Raw genomic sequence first — 17,405 nt, forward strand, 5'->3', positions numbered from 1 at the left:
AATCATCCACGTGTGTAGTATTCTAAATTGATTCATTCGCCATTCCATGCAGTTTATATAGATCAACTGGGAATGTTTTTTTTCTGATGCCCAATACAGTACATCAATTATTTCCTTTAAACGTTTCTATTTTAGTAGCAAAGTGCCAAAGAAAAAAAAAGGAAGTGGCCCTGTGGGTAAGAAGTTAATGAGAACAACTTATAAACAGTACAACTATAAATAACCATCTTTTTGTGAATAGATGTTTGTAGGAGTTAAAAAGAAACAGTGATACAAGAGAAAAATCGCAACATTGTGAGCACACAGTGAGAGGTGGCGGCTTTTCTATCAGCTGGCTGATATCCGAGCAGCAGTAATGTGTTAAAAATAGATTCTCTACAGCCAAACACGCCCACAGAGAAATCAAAGGGCTTGAGATGAGACGCATCAGCGCCACCAGACCTCGTTGCATCCTGGGTTATCCACGAGCTGGTGTGTGCTGGCGTGGAGTGGCTGGCCGGCGTTCACTGGGTTCAACACCACTTTGTCGCCAATCACCACCTGTCATCACACAAAACACCACCAACATTCAATACATAAGAAAAAAAAGAAAAAGAAAGCCGTCCTTGTTGCTAACAGTGATGTGGATTTTATTAACCTTTAACATACATAATTTCTCAAAAGACAACTACCGCATGAAGCAATGAGTATCTTGTGAGGTTCAAGTTGATAATCAGAGCTCCTGTAATAGCTCAAATGAGTCTGGGAGGAGCTTATGCGAGCTGCTTATTAACACCGTGATCGGGCCAACAAGAGATTCGTGACCAGGTGAAATCCTACTGTGGGCTGGCAGAGCTTCATGGAGGGATATAGTAGATCTTTGCAATCTGATTGGTGACTCATACACTTGGGTCATGTGCACACTGACTGAAGTTTGTGTGTGTGTGTGTGTGTGTGTGTGTGTGTGGAAGGGGGGGGGGGGCATCAGCGCATGTTAATTGCATTTTTTGCAATACCCCCCAAAAAAATCTGTTTTTGAAAAACATTTTCCCTCCCAATAAACTACCACAATTTATTTTGGCTTGTCTCCGTTGTATGACGTCAGCATGTGTTTTTGAATTTTTTATTTAGATGTTATACAGTATTATAACTCAACAAAAATATAAACACAACACTTTTGTTTTTGCCCCCATTTTTTATGAGATAAACTCAAGAGATCTAAAACTTCTTCCACATACATAATATCACTATTTCACTCAAATATTGTTCACAAATCAGTCTAAATCTGTGATAGTGAGCACAATAAAACAAAATGTCACATTTCAGAGTGGCCTTTTAATGGGGGCAATTAATCATGGTGTCTAATCAGCATCTTGATATGGCACATTTGTGAGGTGGGATGGATTATCTCGGCAAAGGAGAGGTGCTCACCAGATTTAGACTGGTTTGTGAACAATATTTGAGAGAAATGGTGATATTATTTTTTCCTCGACTGGCCATATAGCAATATTGTATATGATGTTATCCGAGATTTTCTTAAAAACTCGTAGTTTTTTTTTTGTTTTTTTTTTAATACATATGTACTGCACATAGCTTAATCGAGGTTAAGGAGGAATGGTGGTCTCAGATACACTGGCAGTTCAAAATACAAATAAAATCAATGTCAGCGTCTGTAGAACCAGATATTTTCTTTATAATTTTTTTCAGTTGCCCCTTATCTTGCTGTGCAAAGGGAGAGGAAACAGGAAACATATTGTACTTTGTATGTGAGGGATGCTCCGATTTACGAGCCAAATGTGTCATCAAAAGACCGCCATTGGAATTTCACAAAATAAGACACAGGGATTGCTTTCGCCAAAGTTCACTTGTTTACATGTGGCCACTATCTGTCATCTGACTCAACAAGTAGGCGTTTTTTATTGCAGACTGAAACGGCTTTTAAAGGCTTTCTGAAACATTTTATTATATTATGATGTAGACAGTTATCTCTACTACAACAAATAACACAGAAATGTTCTGACTCACACTGTCCCCGATGGAGCGCAGCTTGTAGAAGGGCTGGATGTAGAACCAGGAGCCTTCATTTCCTGCAGGGTCCAGCATCACCCTCATGGCGTTCTTCTCCAAGAGTGCAGGCAAACGCTTGTTCACTGTCAAGTATTTGTTGCTCTTTAGGTGAAGGAGCTAAGCGGGAAGAAAAGAGGAAATGCTTTTGGTGTGTTTTTTCTTTGTGGGGAACTTTCAAGGGGGATTGTTGTTAGAATAACAAGATAAAAATATGAGAGATGAGATAAATAAATAAAAAATAATAATAATAGATAAGATAAAAATACAAATGAAAAAAAACAAAAAACAGCAATAATAATAATAACAATAATCATAATAATAATATCACTGGTGTCAGGCCAAAACCATGTACATTTACCTTCAAAATAGTCACTTTTCAGAAGAGCCCAATTATGGCATGTTTATTCAACCATTAACATGGCATTCTCAAAGAGAGTAAGCAATTTTCAACACTTTAGAATGTTAAATGATTCGTTTAAAAAAACGGCACGCACACGTGTGAACTGACCAACAGTATAGATTTTTGAAAAAGTATGAAATGTATCAAATTGTGACTTATAAGGTTTCGGCCCGGCGCCAGCGATATACACTATAGACATGGCCTGATGACCATTGTCATTAGCTACAACATTAGTAATGCTGGTACATTTTCGTTTGCATGAATTAATTAATTAATTATTGGATAAGAAGAAATAATACATCCTAGTAAAAAGAGTGCAACAATAGCCACATGTAATAGGTATTAGTGGGATTAAAAACACTTATGACAAACCTGAATAACATTTCCATACTGAATTACTGTTCCAAGCAGCTTTTTGTTTTCTGAGTCATTTTGTTTCTTCTCCAGGTCAGCTGCATGCTATAAAGAAAAAAGGCAGATGAGGGAGGGGTCAGGTTGAAATCACTGATGGTAAATCTCTGTTATTTACTGCATTATTGTTGTGCAAAGAATGACAATTAAAACACTAGAAAGTAAAAATGCAAACTTCAGACCAAAACTAGATGTCCACATATGCGTATTAACAAAGGAAAGATTTCAGTGTTCGTTTTTATGAGAATGTGGTCAGATAGCCAATTGCTTTAAAAGGTATTGTGTGATAGCTTGAAGGGTAAAAAGGAAAGTGTAGAGGAAGAAAAGTTGGCGTAAAAGGCTTTATAATGGTCTATAAAAAGATTGTTTAAAATTCTACCTCACAAATGTACTTTACTGAAAATATAGGAGAACAAAAAATGTACAATTCCATAAACTTTCTACATTGTGCCACATTACGCTTCTGTTAAATCTAGCGGCAAAATAATCATGTAAGAACATCTCAAAATCTCCCATCTTTGTGTTGAGTGAGCTGTGTGGACAGCTTGGTGTGCAGTGCCCTCGGCCCGAGTGATGACTGCGAGGCCAAGGTGTTGTCACACTTACGTGGAGCTTGTTGAGGAGCACCGTGTCTGTGTTCCCTCCAGGCTTGGCCGCTTTCCAGAATTGCTTTTGGGCCGAGTAGCGGTTCATGGGACACAGTCTGAAGAGACAGTCTTCCAAAGGCAAAAGGCGTGAAAAAAGAGGGACAGAGTTAGTTTTTTCATAAATGTACAACGCCAGAGGGAAACAAACAGAGTAATCAAAATCAGAATACCATGTTTAGACTAGAGGTGACGAATATAACATATTGTGAATACAATTTTTGCCCTGACTTCTCCTTTTAACTCTTTTCCTGCCACGTTATCCAAAAAAAACAACCCCGACAGTGCCAGCGGATTTTGAGCATTTTAACTAATCTTTTGAGGCAAACAGAATATTGTGTGCTCTGACTACATAAACATGGTGGGTACCACTTGGAAGATCGCATTCCATTCTTTCATTGGAAAAAAAGTATGTTTCTACCTTATTCCGTTCTTTAGTCACCACCATTTGAAAATAGGTAATTTGAGTGACATTGAGCGAAAATTTTAAAGATAAGGACAAAACCAGCTTTTTTTGTGAAAAGATACATTTTCTGCACAACAGTGACTTTGACACTAATATTTTTTGTTTAGTGACGCTCTGTGAATTCGATTTAATGTCACAAAGGCTTTGATCATTCACGTCGTCCTTGAAAACATTCTATTCCATCAGATTCATCATGTTTCATTGTAATTTCATACTACCAGGAGCCCATTGAAAAGAGATACAATGCTGCCATCTGCTGGCCATAGTTAGAGGGTGTTTTTGATTTCACAAGCCCATTAAGCAGGCAGGGTTGTCCAACAAGTTGCACTGCCAATTGAGAAAAAAAAACAAAAAACGTAGTAAACGTCAATTAACGTTTTTGGAAGCATTCATTTGGATTTTAGTATACGTCATTAAATGTTTTTGGCGGTAAAAGAGTTAAATATGGCGCCTTCTTGTACTGAGTAGACAGGATAGACGTATTAACAAGATTGTTGCTACGTTTCAGTTATGTCGCTATAACTTCCATTTCCTTTTCCATAGTCCTTATCACACTTTTCCTGGCATATTTTTCAAGAAGAAAATAGTGGCGTTTAAATTATTACAACTGCAGGGTCAGTGATCTTAATTAGATTGTTCACATGAAATGGATGAATGAGCTTCAATGTTAATTCTGTTTTTTTTAGCCCATTTCGAACATCAAGGATATCAATGTGTTTTAATGAAGTTCACTCATTCATTTGACCAACAATGGTGGTAGAAGTCCACCCATAACGCATCATTTACCATTCACACACATTTAGGACTGGCAGATTTAACTTGCAAAAAAAATTACACTACATGTAATACACAATCATTTGCACGTTTCTGATGTGTGTGTATGTGTCACACTTCAAACAGCACTCTCATGAATGAAAATGGAAACACTAGAGCGAGGTTTGATGAAGAACAGGCAACTGTACAGTGTCAGTCTGTGTATGCAGCCATTTTGTACAAGATAAGAAACATTTGGTGTGGATCTGCATAGGGCGTGCAAGCATGCATGTCAACCCAAGGGAGTGCACGGGCGCAACAGTGAAGTCAGTTCGAAAGAACAACAATAATGTGAGGCTCTTATCAGTGAATGTGTAACTCATTTTCATAGATAGAGTGGAAGCAGGAGGGAGGGCAGTTGATGTTAACAGAGTTCCTCTTCTGTCCTTGAGAAGTTCCTCTTCAGCTGCACTACAAACGACTTCAACTCTTCTCAGACCCATCTTCTATTTTGAGGGTGTAAGAAGAGGGAAGGAACAAGAAAAGAAAAAAACGGACGATCCTTTTCCCTGTTCCCTCACTCTCTCTTCCAGCTTTGGTTGCAGCAACATGTCCAAATAAGGCCAACCAAGAGAAGAGGAGTGGGATGAAAAAAGTGGGTGGGGATTCCCTATCGTTAACATCCATATTCTTTCATCCATTCTTTGCCTTTGTAAATTCCACAAATTTCACCACGCTCGCTCCAACTCTGTTCTTCACCTTAAACCATATCGGATTTGTTTGTTTTTTTTACTCTGACCCAGAAATCGGCTTCTTTTTTTTTTTTTTAAACACGCAGAAAAGGAAGTGGCCCAAAAATGAGGAAGACAGTGAAAGAATGTTAAGCAGAGCGAGACAGGCTGCAGGAACAATGGAGCTACACTCGCATCTGCTAAATGTGCATTGCACATCTTTCCATGTTCACTTTAAAACATCTTCTTATCTGTAAACATACCATACTGCAGTTCAGTTGTGTTATTATAACACACAATCTTGTGTAAATGCAGTATGTACTGTGTCGAACTGTATCAGCCTGCAATTGTTTTTAATTAAAGTCAACTGTGAGAGCACATGTTGCTTTAGTTGTACTGAAACAGGGCTTAGAATTCCTTCTGGGGTCACTGGGCAGGAGAACTGCTGGGAGCAATCCAGAACCATGTACTGTATCTCCAGGAATCATTAACATTCTTGTGATGTAAAACCATCTTTTACTAGCTGAAAAAAAGTTGAATCGTTACAATACAATGGTACACAACAATAGCAGATATTTTTTCCCCCTAAATTCCTATACAGTATCTAATTAGATAACAATACTAAATGTGGTCATGCAAAATGACCAGAATATCAAATTTGACCCTATCAAAAAATGTCTTCTTTTGTTTGCTTTTTCCACCCCATGATTGCCTCACAGTTGTGAGTTGTAACATTTTTGTGAAGCACTCTAGTAAACAAATGAAAGCAGAACACATTCATATGTCAAAGATGAATTCAGTGTAACAGTGTAATCATGTTTTTTTTATTTTTTTTTTTAAGAAATGCAATTTAAACTTGCTTAATGGGCATCAATTATATGTGGATTTTCGCTACTCGCAGTCGGGCCCAGTCCCTATCCCATGTGAATAGCAAGGGTCTGCTCTATTTGTTTAATTCTTTACAGCAGCCATATTTAAAGCAACAGGCCACTATTTTACAAAAACAGCATTTTTCACCGTATGTCACCAGTACTTGTTGCTTGCATGATGACGTCAGCTCAGAACTGTGTCGTCAAACTGATTTCAAACAGTGCTGACTTTTTCTATGTTTGAAAGGAAGCATCCTTTCATCTCACCCTTGACCCGATGACATTTTCTACAAAGGTTAAGAAATGGTACCTGTATAGATTAGATTTGACTTTCCAAAAGGCAGCACTTCAAATTTATGTTGATATTTATAACATAAACTGCATCGTTTTTTGAAGAAAGATGGCCTCAACTAAGTAAGTATACAAAAAAATGTCATGTGATAGAAAGACTTCCTAGTATTGCTATGAAATGTGAGCAACTCTCCAACAACATCTGGCAGGGGACCCAAAGACACACATTGCATAAGACTTCTATTCTGTGTTAGGTCAACCACATCCTCACTGATCTGGATTGTATAAACTGCTACTCGCTCCTAATTTCTTATCCTGTTAAGAGATAGAGGAAGCCTCTCATCATTCGTACAGCATCTAAGACAACAAATACCCCACAATAGCAGCCTTGGCCATTTCCAGTTAGGTGTCTCCCTCTTGATCGCCAGTAAAACTATGCACTCATGTTGGACTTATTTGGAAAGGAATGCACTTGAGACAGATCTATTTCTGGTAATTAACTAGCTGATTTGTGTGGGGAAGAACTTAGGTCATTTTAAAGCACCGACCGGTACAGGCGGCTCTGCATTGCTCCAAGTGTACTGGTGTTCAGAGACATCCTAACAAGAAGACCCTGATGTGAAATGAACCGGAAAAAAAATCCAAGATCTTGATCCGAGACATAAACATAGGGACGTGCACTTTGGAATCCAACACAAATTGTAAAGCAGACTTGAACTGTCTCAAAAGTAAGAAAGATATCATTCACTCTTGTATGAAGCTCAGTTATTTCAAAGATGGTTTATTGTTATCCAGTATTTTAAAATGTGATGTAAAGCACCTTTTTTCTCATCAAAGTGGAAGTCAACCTTAAATATTTCTTTACTATAATTTGTTATATGTGACCTCACTAAACATGACGTTCTGATTAATATTATAATTGTGGAATATGAGTTAAGCAGTAAAATCCAGCCATTTTTTATCCAACTCAGGTGGCGGCCATTTTGCCACTTGCTGTCGACTGAAGATGAGATCAATGTTGCTCGGGGCTCAGGCAGCAACCAATCACGGCTCACCTGTTTTTTGAAGCTGTGCTGTGATCGGTTGGTCGACAGCTCACCTGTTTTCTTTTCTTTCTTTCTTTTTTCTGGAGAGCTCAGTATTGTTCATTCGGTAATTTTACCGATTTGACATGCCATTATCATTGCTCTCTTTAAAAAAATGTTTTGTTTTTTATTTCATTTTATTTTGTATGTGGGTGAGTACGTGTATGTGCATGTGCGTGTGTGTGAGTGTGTATTCATTAGTTCACCTAAAACCTATTAAAAAAATCCCATACCGTTCACCTAAACCAAACACTTCCAGCCAGAGTCGTGAGGCCGCCAGGAGACCCGAGGAAGGACCAAAGAAAAGAAAGGAAAGTGAAATCCAGCACCGACCAGACACCACCCACAGGGCCACCAGGCTGTGATTGGTTGTTACCTGCACGAGCCCTGAGCAACATTGATGTCATCTTCAAATCTACAGCAAGTGGCAAAATGGCCGCCCCCTGAGATGGATAAAAACGGCTGGATTTTGCTGCATAACTCATATTCCACAAATTTAATATTAATCAGAGTGCCATGTTTAGACTTAGTGAGGTCAAATACACATTATTGTCAAGATTCTTTGGAGGAGGGTTGACTTCCCCTTTAATGGAAGTGTTGATTCTCAAACTTTCAGGGACAACACAATTGCACTGGGAACTAAAGTGTAAGGTTTGTCAGAAAATTTCCAGAAATATTTATTTTGATTCCAAAACTACAGATTCCCCTTTGAAGTAATTCCCCAGAGTCTAACACATTTCGCAGCCTTCTCTGCCCCACCTTCATGCACTCCTGGAAGGATTCAGGAATTCAGGATTTGCACCAGATTTTTAATATAATGGTTTACTGGAAATCAGTTGCATATTTTTGGGTTCAGAAACTGCAAACGAAATGATGATGACGACAACATAACCTCCTCTCCGGGGTTATTCATTTATCCATGCAGAGGATGAATAGTTCAATCTAATTGTGGATGAAGCTAATGATGAACTGAACTGTTATGTACAAAAAAATAGACAGTGGTGGATTATTGGTACATTGTGCACAGTAGTATATTTGCCTTGCTTTGACTACCACTCACAGTTCGTTTCTGTGTCAGTGTGAAATATAGCTCATGGCCTGCATGAGTGAAAGTTTGATTACATTAAGAGTGCTTCTGTTTACATTAGGGGGAAATGTTGAGCATACCTCAGCAGAGACGCTACTAGACGCAGATGACACAGTTAGCAAGACCTGTAGGCGATGCCTGCACAAACGTGACAATGATCATAAAACACTGCTAATGTTGATGGTAATATTGGTGATATCATCAGTCTGGTCGTTTCTGGGTTTAGGGATTTATTTTAAGCAAATCATCTACACACCAGTGTGACAGGCAGTAGCGGGTCAAATTAATGATAGTAAGCCATTCGATCATTCCTGTAGAACACAATAAAATGCAAGTCACTACAACTACTGCCGAACAAAACAATCGAAACTGACTCATTTTTACAGGCATTTTAAATACTTATCATCGAAAGAATTCTCAAAACTTTTCACTAGTTCTGCCCATGAGTACCACACTCCAGCATCACTGATTTGTGAGGCTCCGTGGAGGTCACTTGAACTGGGTATTTGTGCTGAGATGATATGCCAAAGACGTACAACGAATATATGATTTGAATTTGGCTTTGCAAAGTGCACACAGAACTATAGATTTCACCAACAAGCATAAAGTGTCAAGTAAACTATCTATAGTCCATGGTTGTCAATCTCCAAAGTATATTAAAATCCCCAAGTATATTAAAATAATTCTAATCACCAACCCCTGCGAACGGGATACCAAATCCACTATAATAGGAATCTTTAAATCTGTTGGGAAAACGGGCATGCAATGTTGTGACAACATGTTTCTTTCGCTGCTTGCTTTCCTTCACACTAGCACTTCTTTTCACCTTCTGGTTGACGTCCAGAGTCACCTCACACTGACATAAAGGCCTCTTCTGATCAGGAGCAGCTGACAAGGCTGTTAACTAAAGGCTCTTTAATCTCATTCACTCTGTTCAAGAGCACAAGCACGGTTCAAATTTACCAAATCTGCTTCATTTAGTTCTTCAACCGCAAGTTGTTCCTTGTGCATTAGTATGAGCCATGTGGGGGGAAAATGTGGATTTCTAGCATGATATTGCTGCTGGTGAAAAGACATTACAATAGGGCTAGAGCACAGTCTACCTTCTGATGAGTCAATAAGGTGACAGAGGAGGGAGCATGGAGGATTAAAGGACGAAAAGTGATTAGTGAAATCCTTCTTTACAAATGAGGCATCGTGTTTGCTGCCAAAAAATGCTCTTCAAACAGTTTGCGCTTATGTTGCTGGTAATTTACAATATAGACACTAGGGGTGGGAATCTTTGAATGTCTCACGATTTGATTCAGATTTTTGTGTCTGCGATTCGATTCGGAAACGATTTTAGATTAAGAACGATTTTTTATTCGAAATGATTTGATTGACAATGATTTTTGCTTCAATCAATAGATGTGCAAGAAATTGTAATGATCTACTCCAGTCTGACTCGCTAACGCTAATTAGCGCGCTACTCGCGCCACTTTTATCACTCAAAAGAATGGCTCCACGCTGTAAAAAAAAAACTAAAAACTTTTATAGGAATAACTTGATCGTGACTTTTTCTTTCTACTCTCTAACGTGGCTACGACTTAACAGTGTATTAGACCATGTGGAACCACACTGCCCCACAGTGGCCAAACCGGGTACAACATGAACAGCGCTCCAAATAAAAAGGTACACACAGACAAAGGCAAAACAGTATAAAATAATTTAAATAAAATCAATTTTGGGACATTTAAAATCGATTCTGAATCGTACTAAATGAGAATCGCCATTCTTATGAGAATCGATTTTTGGGCACACCCCTAATAGACACTAGACAGTCCATTTGAAACCAGATCAGTACAATGTGAATCTAACACACAAACTAATAGTTTCTATTTCCCTGTCATCTATGCATATAAACTGGGCAGTTGTTTGGGATATAAAAGTCGTGGCGGCTTGCAGAACACACCAAAGCCTCTAAACACAATTAAAATGTCTGTCCACCTTTGGGACTGTAAAATATCATCGTAAACATCAATGTTACATCATTAATCCTTTAAATGGTTTGTGCATCTGTTACTGTGAAACATGTTCAATATGTGATAAGATTTCACCTTAGTGCAGAATCAATTGCAATCTACATTTGCACAGCAACAAGGAGAATTCTTTGTAGATCATTATCATGTGGGCTAATTTGGAAATGGCTCTTCAAAGTTAGCTTGGACTGTTCTTGCAAGTGCTCTAGAAAAGCATTTGCCTTCGAAATCTATCAAACATGATTTTCCTTGAGGGACACATTTTAATCAGCTGTTTGCAAAGAGATGACTGACAGAGTGTAAATGTTATGCAAGATACTTTCTATGCAATGTTGGGGGCCAGCAGCCCCCAGAGATACAAGCCTCCAGCCTGAGAACCAAGGGTCACGAGTTCCACTTCCTGTATGAGGACTATTTATAGAAATGACACCCAAAGAAGCATCTCAAGGCTTTTACATATGAAACGCTTTCCAATGGTGCTTGGTTTATTAACATCAATGCTGTTGTCTGAGATGGATGCACCTTGAACATCGCCGATGGAATCCCTGTTTGAAGCCCGGTGGGCAGAGGTATTGTGGTCGTCACCACAGAAACGCAGCACAACACATGGAGCGGTGTCGATCACAGAGCGCTCAGTATAAACACGCAGCAGTTAGTGGGGATGATGTCAGCCACTGGGGGACAATCTGTGTGCCTCTTACCTCTGAACTTCTTTGGAGGGTTGTTGAGGTCACCTGCATCAGGCTGGACCACACAGCGGTCATCCACCAAGCTGCAGATTGAAGCATATTGCAACATTGTTAACGTCATGTGAGGCATATTTGGAATATATCACCAATTTAAAAAAAAAAAAATAATCCCTGGTTTTAAGAGGCCTTTTAGGAATGTAGTTACAATTAATTCACAATCATTTTGAGTTGTGTTATGGTGGGAAATAGGGATGAGCAGACTAAACAGAGGTTGGATTGGTAGATTGTGTGGAAATGATTGATTAATCATCAACTAGGGAAAACTAGATTGCAACCAGCAGAGGCACTGTTGATTCACCGTCAACTAGTTTACAGTCGAATGTACATGTCGATGGCAGCTGAAAAGTCAAACTACATCCGTGAAGACTTTTGCTATGGCTTATCTGGCCAGCGTTCATCTGCTCAACACAAAACTGCCATTAACAGCAGTGGTCACCAACGTGGTACCCACGGACACCAGGTACCCAACAAGGACCCGGTGTTCATTTTTACAATACATTTTTTATTTAGTTCTAGTTATAATCTTTTGACTAATATTAATTTTTAGTCATAATTTAGTTATCTAATTTTATTTTAGTTTTAATCCAATTTTAGTCTACGAAAATAAAGAGCAATTTTAGTCGACTAAATTGACAATTTAGGCGATATTTTTCCTTCAGCATACATTTCAACTTTTATACAGAAAATTATAACACACCTATTTGTAACTCTAGTTTAACATAACTGTGTCTTTATTAATTGTACAGACGCTCCCCTACTTACGAACATTCGAGTTACGAACAACGGTACATACGAACATTTCTGCGCGTACAGTATGTCGAAAAATGTTCGGAAAGAGATGCTGTAAGTTAGATTTTGTATTGCGCGTAGTGCTTCTTTCCGCCGCTAATACCGACGCTTGGCGCTGTGAGAGCTCATTGGAGGCTCAGCAACGTGTCGAGGAGGAGGAGGAAGAAACGCCGGTCCCCATGAAGGAGGAAATAACTTTTGAAGCCGATTCCAGCGACGACGAAGAATCTCTCATGATATAAAATCCTCCTCTTCCATCATCTCCTTAAGCATCGAGTACATCTTCCAAAAGTAAGTTAAACTTAATTTTATTTATCTTATTACGTACATGTACATACTGTGTGTGTCTCTCGCTCTCTCTCTCTAACATACGTAGTACAGTACAGTACTGTACGTATTCTCTCCATTTTATTAAATGTTTTTTTTCAGTACAAACCAATGCAGGTTACCTGTACAAGCCTTAAACATACTTATATAAACCTTCAATATACTTATATAGGCTTTAAACATAAATTATAATACAAAATATAGCACTGAAGCAACTTACGAACAAATTCACCTTACGAACGATCGTCCGGAACGTGTCTCGTTCGTAAGGTGGGGAGCGTCTGTATCAGTGAAACATGTTGAACTGACAATAATATAACTTAGTCTTTACCCAAATTTAAAAAGTGCATAATACATTAAAGTGCAGTGAACAGTTTCTGGATGGATGTTTTCTACCACCCGCGTTTCATTCCTTCAGATTGGATTGTGTGAATTTTCGTCACGGTGTTGTTTTCATTGTCGTTTTAGTCATTGACGAAATTGTCATTCAATTTTAGTTACCGTTTCAATGAATGGTTTCTATTTTTAGTTTTCGGTTAATTTTCGTCTGGGGAAAAAAATGCAATCGACAAAATTAACACGGCAAGGACCACATGAGTAGCTCGTGGGCCTGTTATAAATAATAATAAAAAATAAAAAAAGATTTCCTACGAAGGTTGAACAAGTGATCTTTTGAAAATGTTAACAAAGGAAGTAACTTATAGAAATGAAGTGTTGCATGTTGGTATTTATCTGTTTTCTAATTATTGTGTCATTAAGTCATTAATATGATCATTGTTTCCATATAATTGATTATTACAAAAAAGCAATAACGTTACAGTAAATTTCCCTCGTGGGTTCCAAGTTCGCAATTTGCGGGCCCACTATTTCACAATTTTTTTTTGTAAAGAAATTACACGTATTTCAGTCCAATTCTCATTTATAATGGGTGTAATTCTACTGTTAAACACTATATGGCAGCACACTTTTGGGACTGTAAATTTGAGAGAAAGAACAAAACATTAAGTTTTTCAGCAAAGTTAGTTTTTGTTGAAAATTATTGCTGTCATCCTGCTTTGTAAGCCTACAGAAAGTAACAGCTGTATGGTTAATTTCATAATGTACATCATCATTATTGATATTATGAGATGATGAATTTGTTTGGGAAAAATGGGATTTATATATATATATATATATATATATATATATATATATATATATATATATATATATATATATATATATATATATATATATGCATAGAAGGGTAATTACTGCATTGAGGGTAATTTGAGCAAATATATTTCAAAAATATAACTGGTAGCTCTTCACATGAATCAGTAGCAAGTAAGTAGTAGAATTTAGAATTTAAAGAACAAGTTGATTTAAAGAGTTTGTCCTATTCAATCAAAAATAAAAATAAATATATATATTTTTTTTTTTAAATCAATGGATTTATTGATCTGTAATTTTCTGAAGAGATATTTAATCAAATGCCCATCACTGGTGGAGAAAACACCCTAGACAAAAATCTGCTGTTTCCCTTCAACCCTGTGAAAGGGCCAGCAGGCAAAATGGAACCACTGGTGCCAAAATTTGCATTTACTGGCAGAGAATGTCACTTCTCTGGACGCAGACCAAATTAACCTTCTGTTTGAGATTTTTTTTTCCCCCTAACCATCACTCTTCATTCATTTTAAGCAACGTGCACAATGGTTATTGTCCACAATTGCTAATGTTTCTTGCATGACAGTATGGATGGCAGTTACAAATAAAACCATAAAACAAGTCTTTATGTAAGATCACTAACAATGTTAAAATAGTATTATTATATCATCTGTACAGTACAGTTAAAATTATTTACAATAGTGACAGTTTGATGCTGGAACAAATTAATCCTAAATGCATTATTTCCTATAGTATCAAGTGATTTGAAATACAAACAAATTAAAAGAAAAGGCTTCAAAAGTATGAGAGTTTAAATGGTTACAACTTGCAACTCATTGTAAATAATGTAGCCGAGTTGGTGTTTTCGCGTGAAGAAAAAAGCAGCAGGCCAAAACTGGTATGACAATTTTGCAAATATATGCAGTCTTATGTGCGTGGGATGTTGTGGAATGCAGCAAATGCCTCAAAGTCTCTATAACGACTTGGTCTTTATACAGGAGGTCATTCCATTTTTTAATCGACTCTGCAACACCATGACTCATTGTCCTGACAGCTTTACTGATTCCGCAATAGACAATATTAGCTTTTATAGTTTCCATCTGTTCACCGCTAGTACTCAGGCCATACTCACAATAACACAATTTATTATCACATTTACCAACCCTGTGCAGTGGACCCCCCTTCAAATAGCAAAATTGTAATTGATGACCATTACAAATGCATTGGAAAAAAGAAGAGAAAAAAATTCTTCCGGCTTGATTCTCACACCTTTATTTAATGGGATAAACTGCAAAATTGCATCACTGACTCTCTCCAGCCTTTCCGTCATTGAGAGTGGGAGAATTATGCCTCTTACATATGCAAACATTCGACCACCAACATCCACAGCAGTGTTTCTGTTGGAACCACAATATGTGTATGATAAAAAATGCTTAAGACAGCCTGCAATGTGTTTCCCCATTTGTCCGCTAACAAGATCATGCAAAAAAAGTACATTTCTAGCAGTGATTAATGGAGGAGTGTGGCAGTTGCCAACTGCAAAGGAAGAACCCATGAAATAGATCCATTCACAACTACAGTGGCGGTACTAGGGGAGGATGCCCCTGTAACACTGTGGGCTGTGACCCCATCTCTGAACAAAGATCATGCGGAACTGTATTCAGACAGAGATGGACTGGGAGCAAAAATCAGCCCAGGAAAATATTCGTCAAGCAGGGTGGATGATGGACATGCGCTGAATCCTATTATCATGGCGGGCGGCAGTCTGATCTGTCATATTTTGTACAAAAGGGTTTATCAGACAGCAAGGCACATTTCACAGCAAATTATTATCAAGAACTCATGGCAACGTCCCGGTCTCTTTGGCAACACTCAGGCAACGTCGGCGTAACACATCCTAGAGCCAGTCATGTTTGTTTTTCAAAATAAAAGCATGGCAGTAAAACATCACAGTTACACCAAATTAGCAGTTGAGTTTGAACGAGACTGAAGCTACCATCACTCACCCAACAAGAGGCAGCCACAGCTAACAAGAAATTATTATCACAAATCGATCAATATTTTATTTTTACAAGATAAGACTTCTGCTCTAGACATGCTGTGGGCTAACTTTATGAATTTTAATAGCAGCCTGCCAGACCAGAAGGATTGAGTTGATTGAATGCGTCAAGATGATGTTAGCTAACCTTCCAACACAAAACCAAGCAACCCCACAACAGTTGCCTTATTTACATACTGGGCTTCTGAAACGTTGTGTATTCCTTGTCATTGCTTTTTGTCAATAATTGAAAAAGACGCACATACATGTACAATATTTTATCAATATTAAATAATTTCACTATGCATCACATTTCTGCATTTTAAAAGAATTATTAGATGTATCTGCCCTGTTAAATAATCTTTAATGTTAATTCGAATGCCATTCAAATTACGTCTAACAGACATGCAGGCAAATGTTTTTTTTCCCCAACATGCAAACCTGATGGTCCAGTGCTTGTGGGTGCACATAAAGCACTCATTCTAATATCTCTCACTCTCAACTTTCAGCCTCCCCACTCTCAGGGTCTTTAGCAGTCTCTGGCCTCCCTATGACCTTTCTCTGAAAACTGGTGTCCCACAATTCCCCTGTGGTGTGCTCAACTTACTTTTCTTCACCTCTCTCAACACTATCATCTGGCTGTCTCAATGCCTGCCTCATTACTTGACTTCATGGTGTGAAATACAATATAATGACCTTTTTTTTGTCTTCATTTTGAACAGTAAACAAAAAGTATTGAAAAGGCATTTCAGCAAACCATATAAATTACATTTATTTTAATAGGCTAGACTACAGGCTTACTTGAAGCCAAATTGTCCTAAACTATCACCACTGACTTGATCAACTATGGGCATTCTAGTGAGAAAAAAACATGTTTACTTCTCTTCAACTCGTTCATAATATATCTTCCAAATCCTGCAAGTGTCATGTTAACTAGTCAAATGTGCTTACCCCAGGGTGCTGATGAAGCCACTGGTGGACCCCTCTGCGTACAGGGAGCAAATATCCCCGATGTGGAGGAAGCTGGACATTTTATCCGACATGTTGGAAACTCACTAAGGAACACCTGCAACAGAGGACGTAAAAAATAAATGATTCTATCCAGCATCCTGCTAATGCTAGTTTGCCTACTCCATTACATCGGTTAGAGGCTAATTTAAATATGTCGCTGCTACAACTACAAGTTGGCGGGAAAGTTCCGTTTCATGTTACAGCAATAGATTGCTGCTGGTTTTAGTCTGGATGGTTAATAATTAGGACTGCAAACAGGAAGCTGTGCACCTGCAACAGGTCCACTTTGCTCCATCTGACTCTGTCTGAGCAGACCAAAAACAGCACAGGAAACAAAACATTTAAACTAGTGCAAACAGCCAGCTCATCCTCCTAGCATTGGCATTATTTAAAAAAACAACAACAGCACATGTCAGATGTCAGTCTGGCATTTTAACATTAAAAAAACATGGCTCGTACAAACGATAAGAGCACTGGTTGTCTTCAGCAGTGGAAAACAGTGTTAGCCATTTATGGAGCGCTCTATCTTCTCTGCCGAGAAGAG

The 17,405-nt window shown here is 38.1% G+C and overlaps 1 protein-coding gene across 7 annotated transcripts in view; it reads right to left on the reverse strand.

Annotated features, from left to right (window-relative positions):
- Nucleotides 1-17,405, reverse strand: part of LOC144057003 (inositol 1,4,5-trisphosphate-gated calcium channel ITPR1) — an 85,174-nt gene that overhangs the window by 67,528 nt on the left and 241 nt on the right. For all 7 annotated transcript variants that reach the window (XM_077574193.1, XM_077574191.1, XM_077574190.1 and 4 more), the window contains exons 2-7: nt 16,802-16,916; nt 11,503-11,573; nt 3,464-3,573; nt 2,819-2,905; nt 2,005-2,163; nt 442-540 (exon numbers count right to left, since the gene is read on the reverse strand). In XM_077574193.1, coding sequence (XP_077430319.1) covers nt 442-540; nt 2,005-2,163; nt 2,819-2,905; nt 3,464-3,573; nt 11,503-11,573; nt 16,802-16,893 — 618 coding nt within the window. In that variant the 5' untranslated portion in view covers nt 16,894-16,916. The remainder of the gene's footprint in view (nt 1-441; nt 541-2,004; nt 2,164-2,818; nt 2,906-3,463; nt 3,574-11,502; nt 11,574-16,801; nt 16,917-17,405) is intronic.

This window comes from Vanacampus margaritifer, chromosome 8 (assembly GCF_051991255.1).
Source record: "Vanacampus margaritifer isolate UIUO_Vmar chromosome 8, RoL_Vmar_1.0, whole genome shotgun sequence".
Classification (NCBI taxonomy): domain Eukaryota; kingdom Metazoa; phylum Chordata; class Actinopteri; order Syngnathiformes; family Syngnathidae; genus Vanacampus; species Vanacampus margaritifer.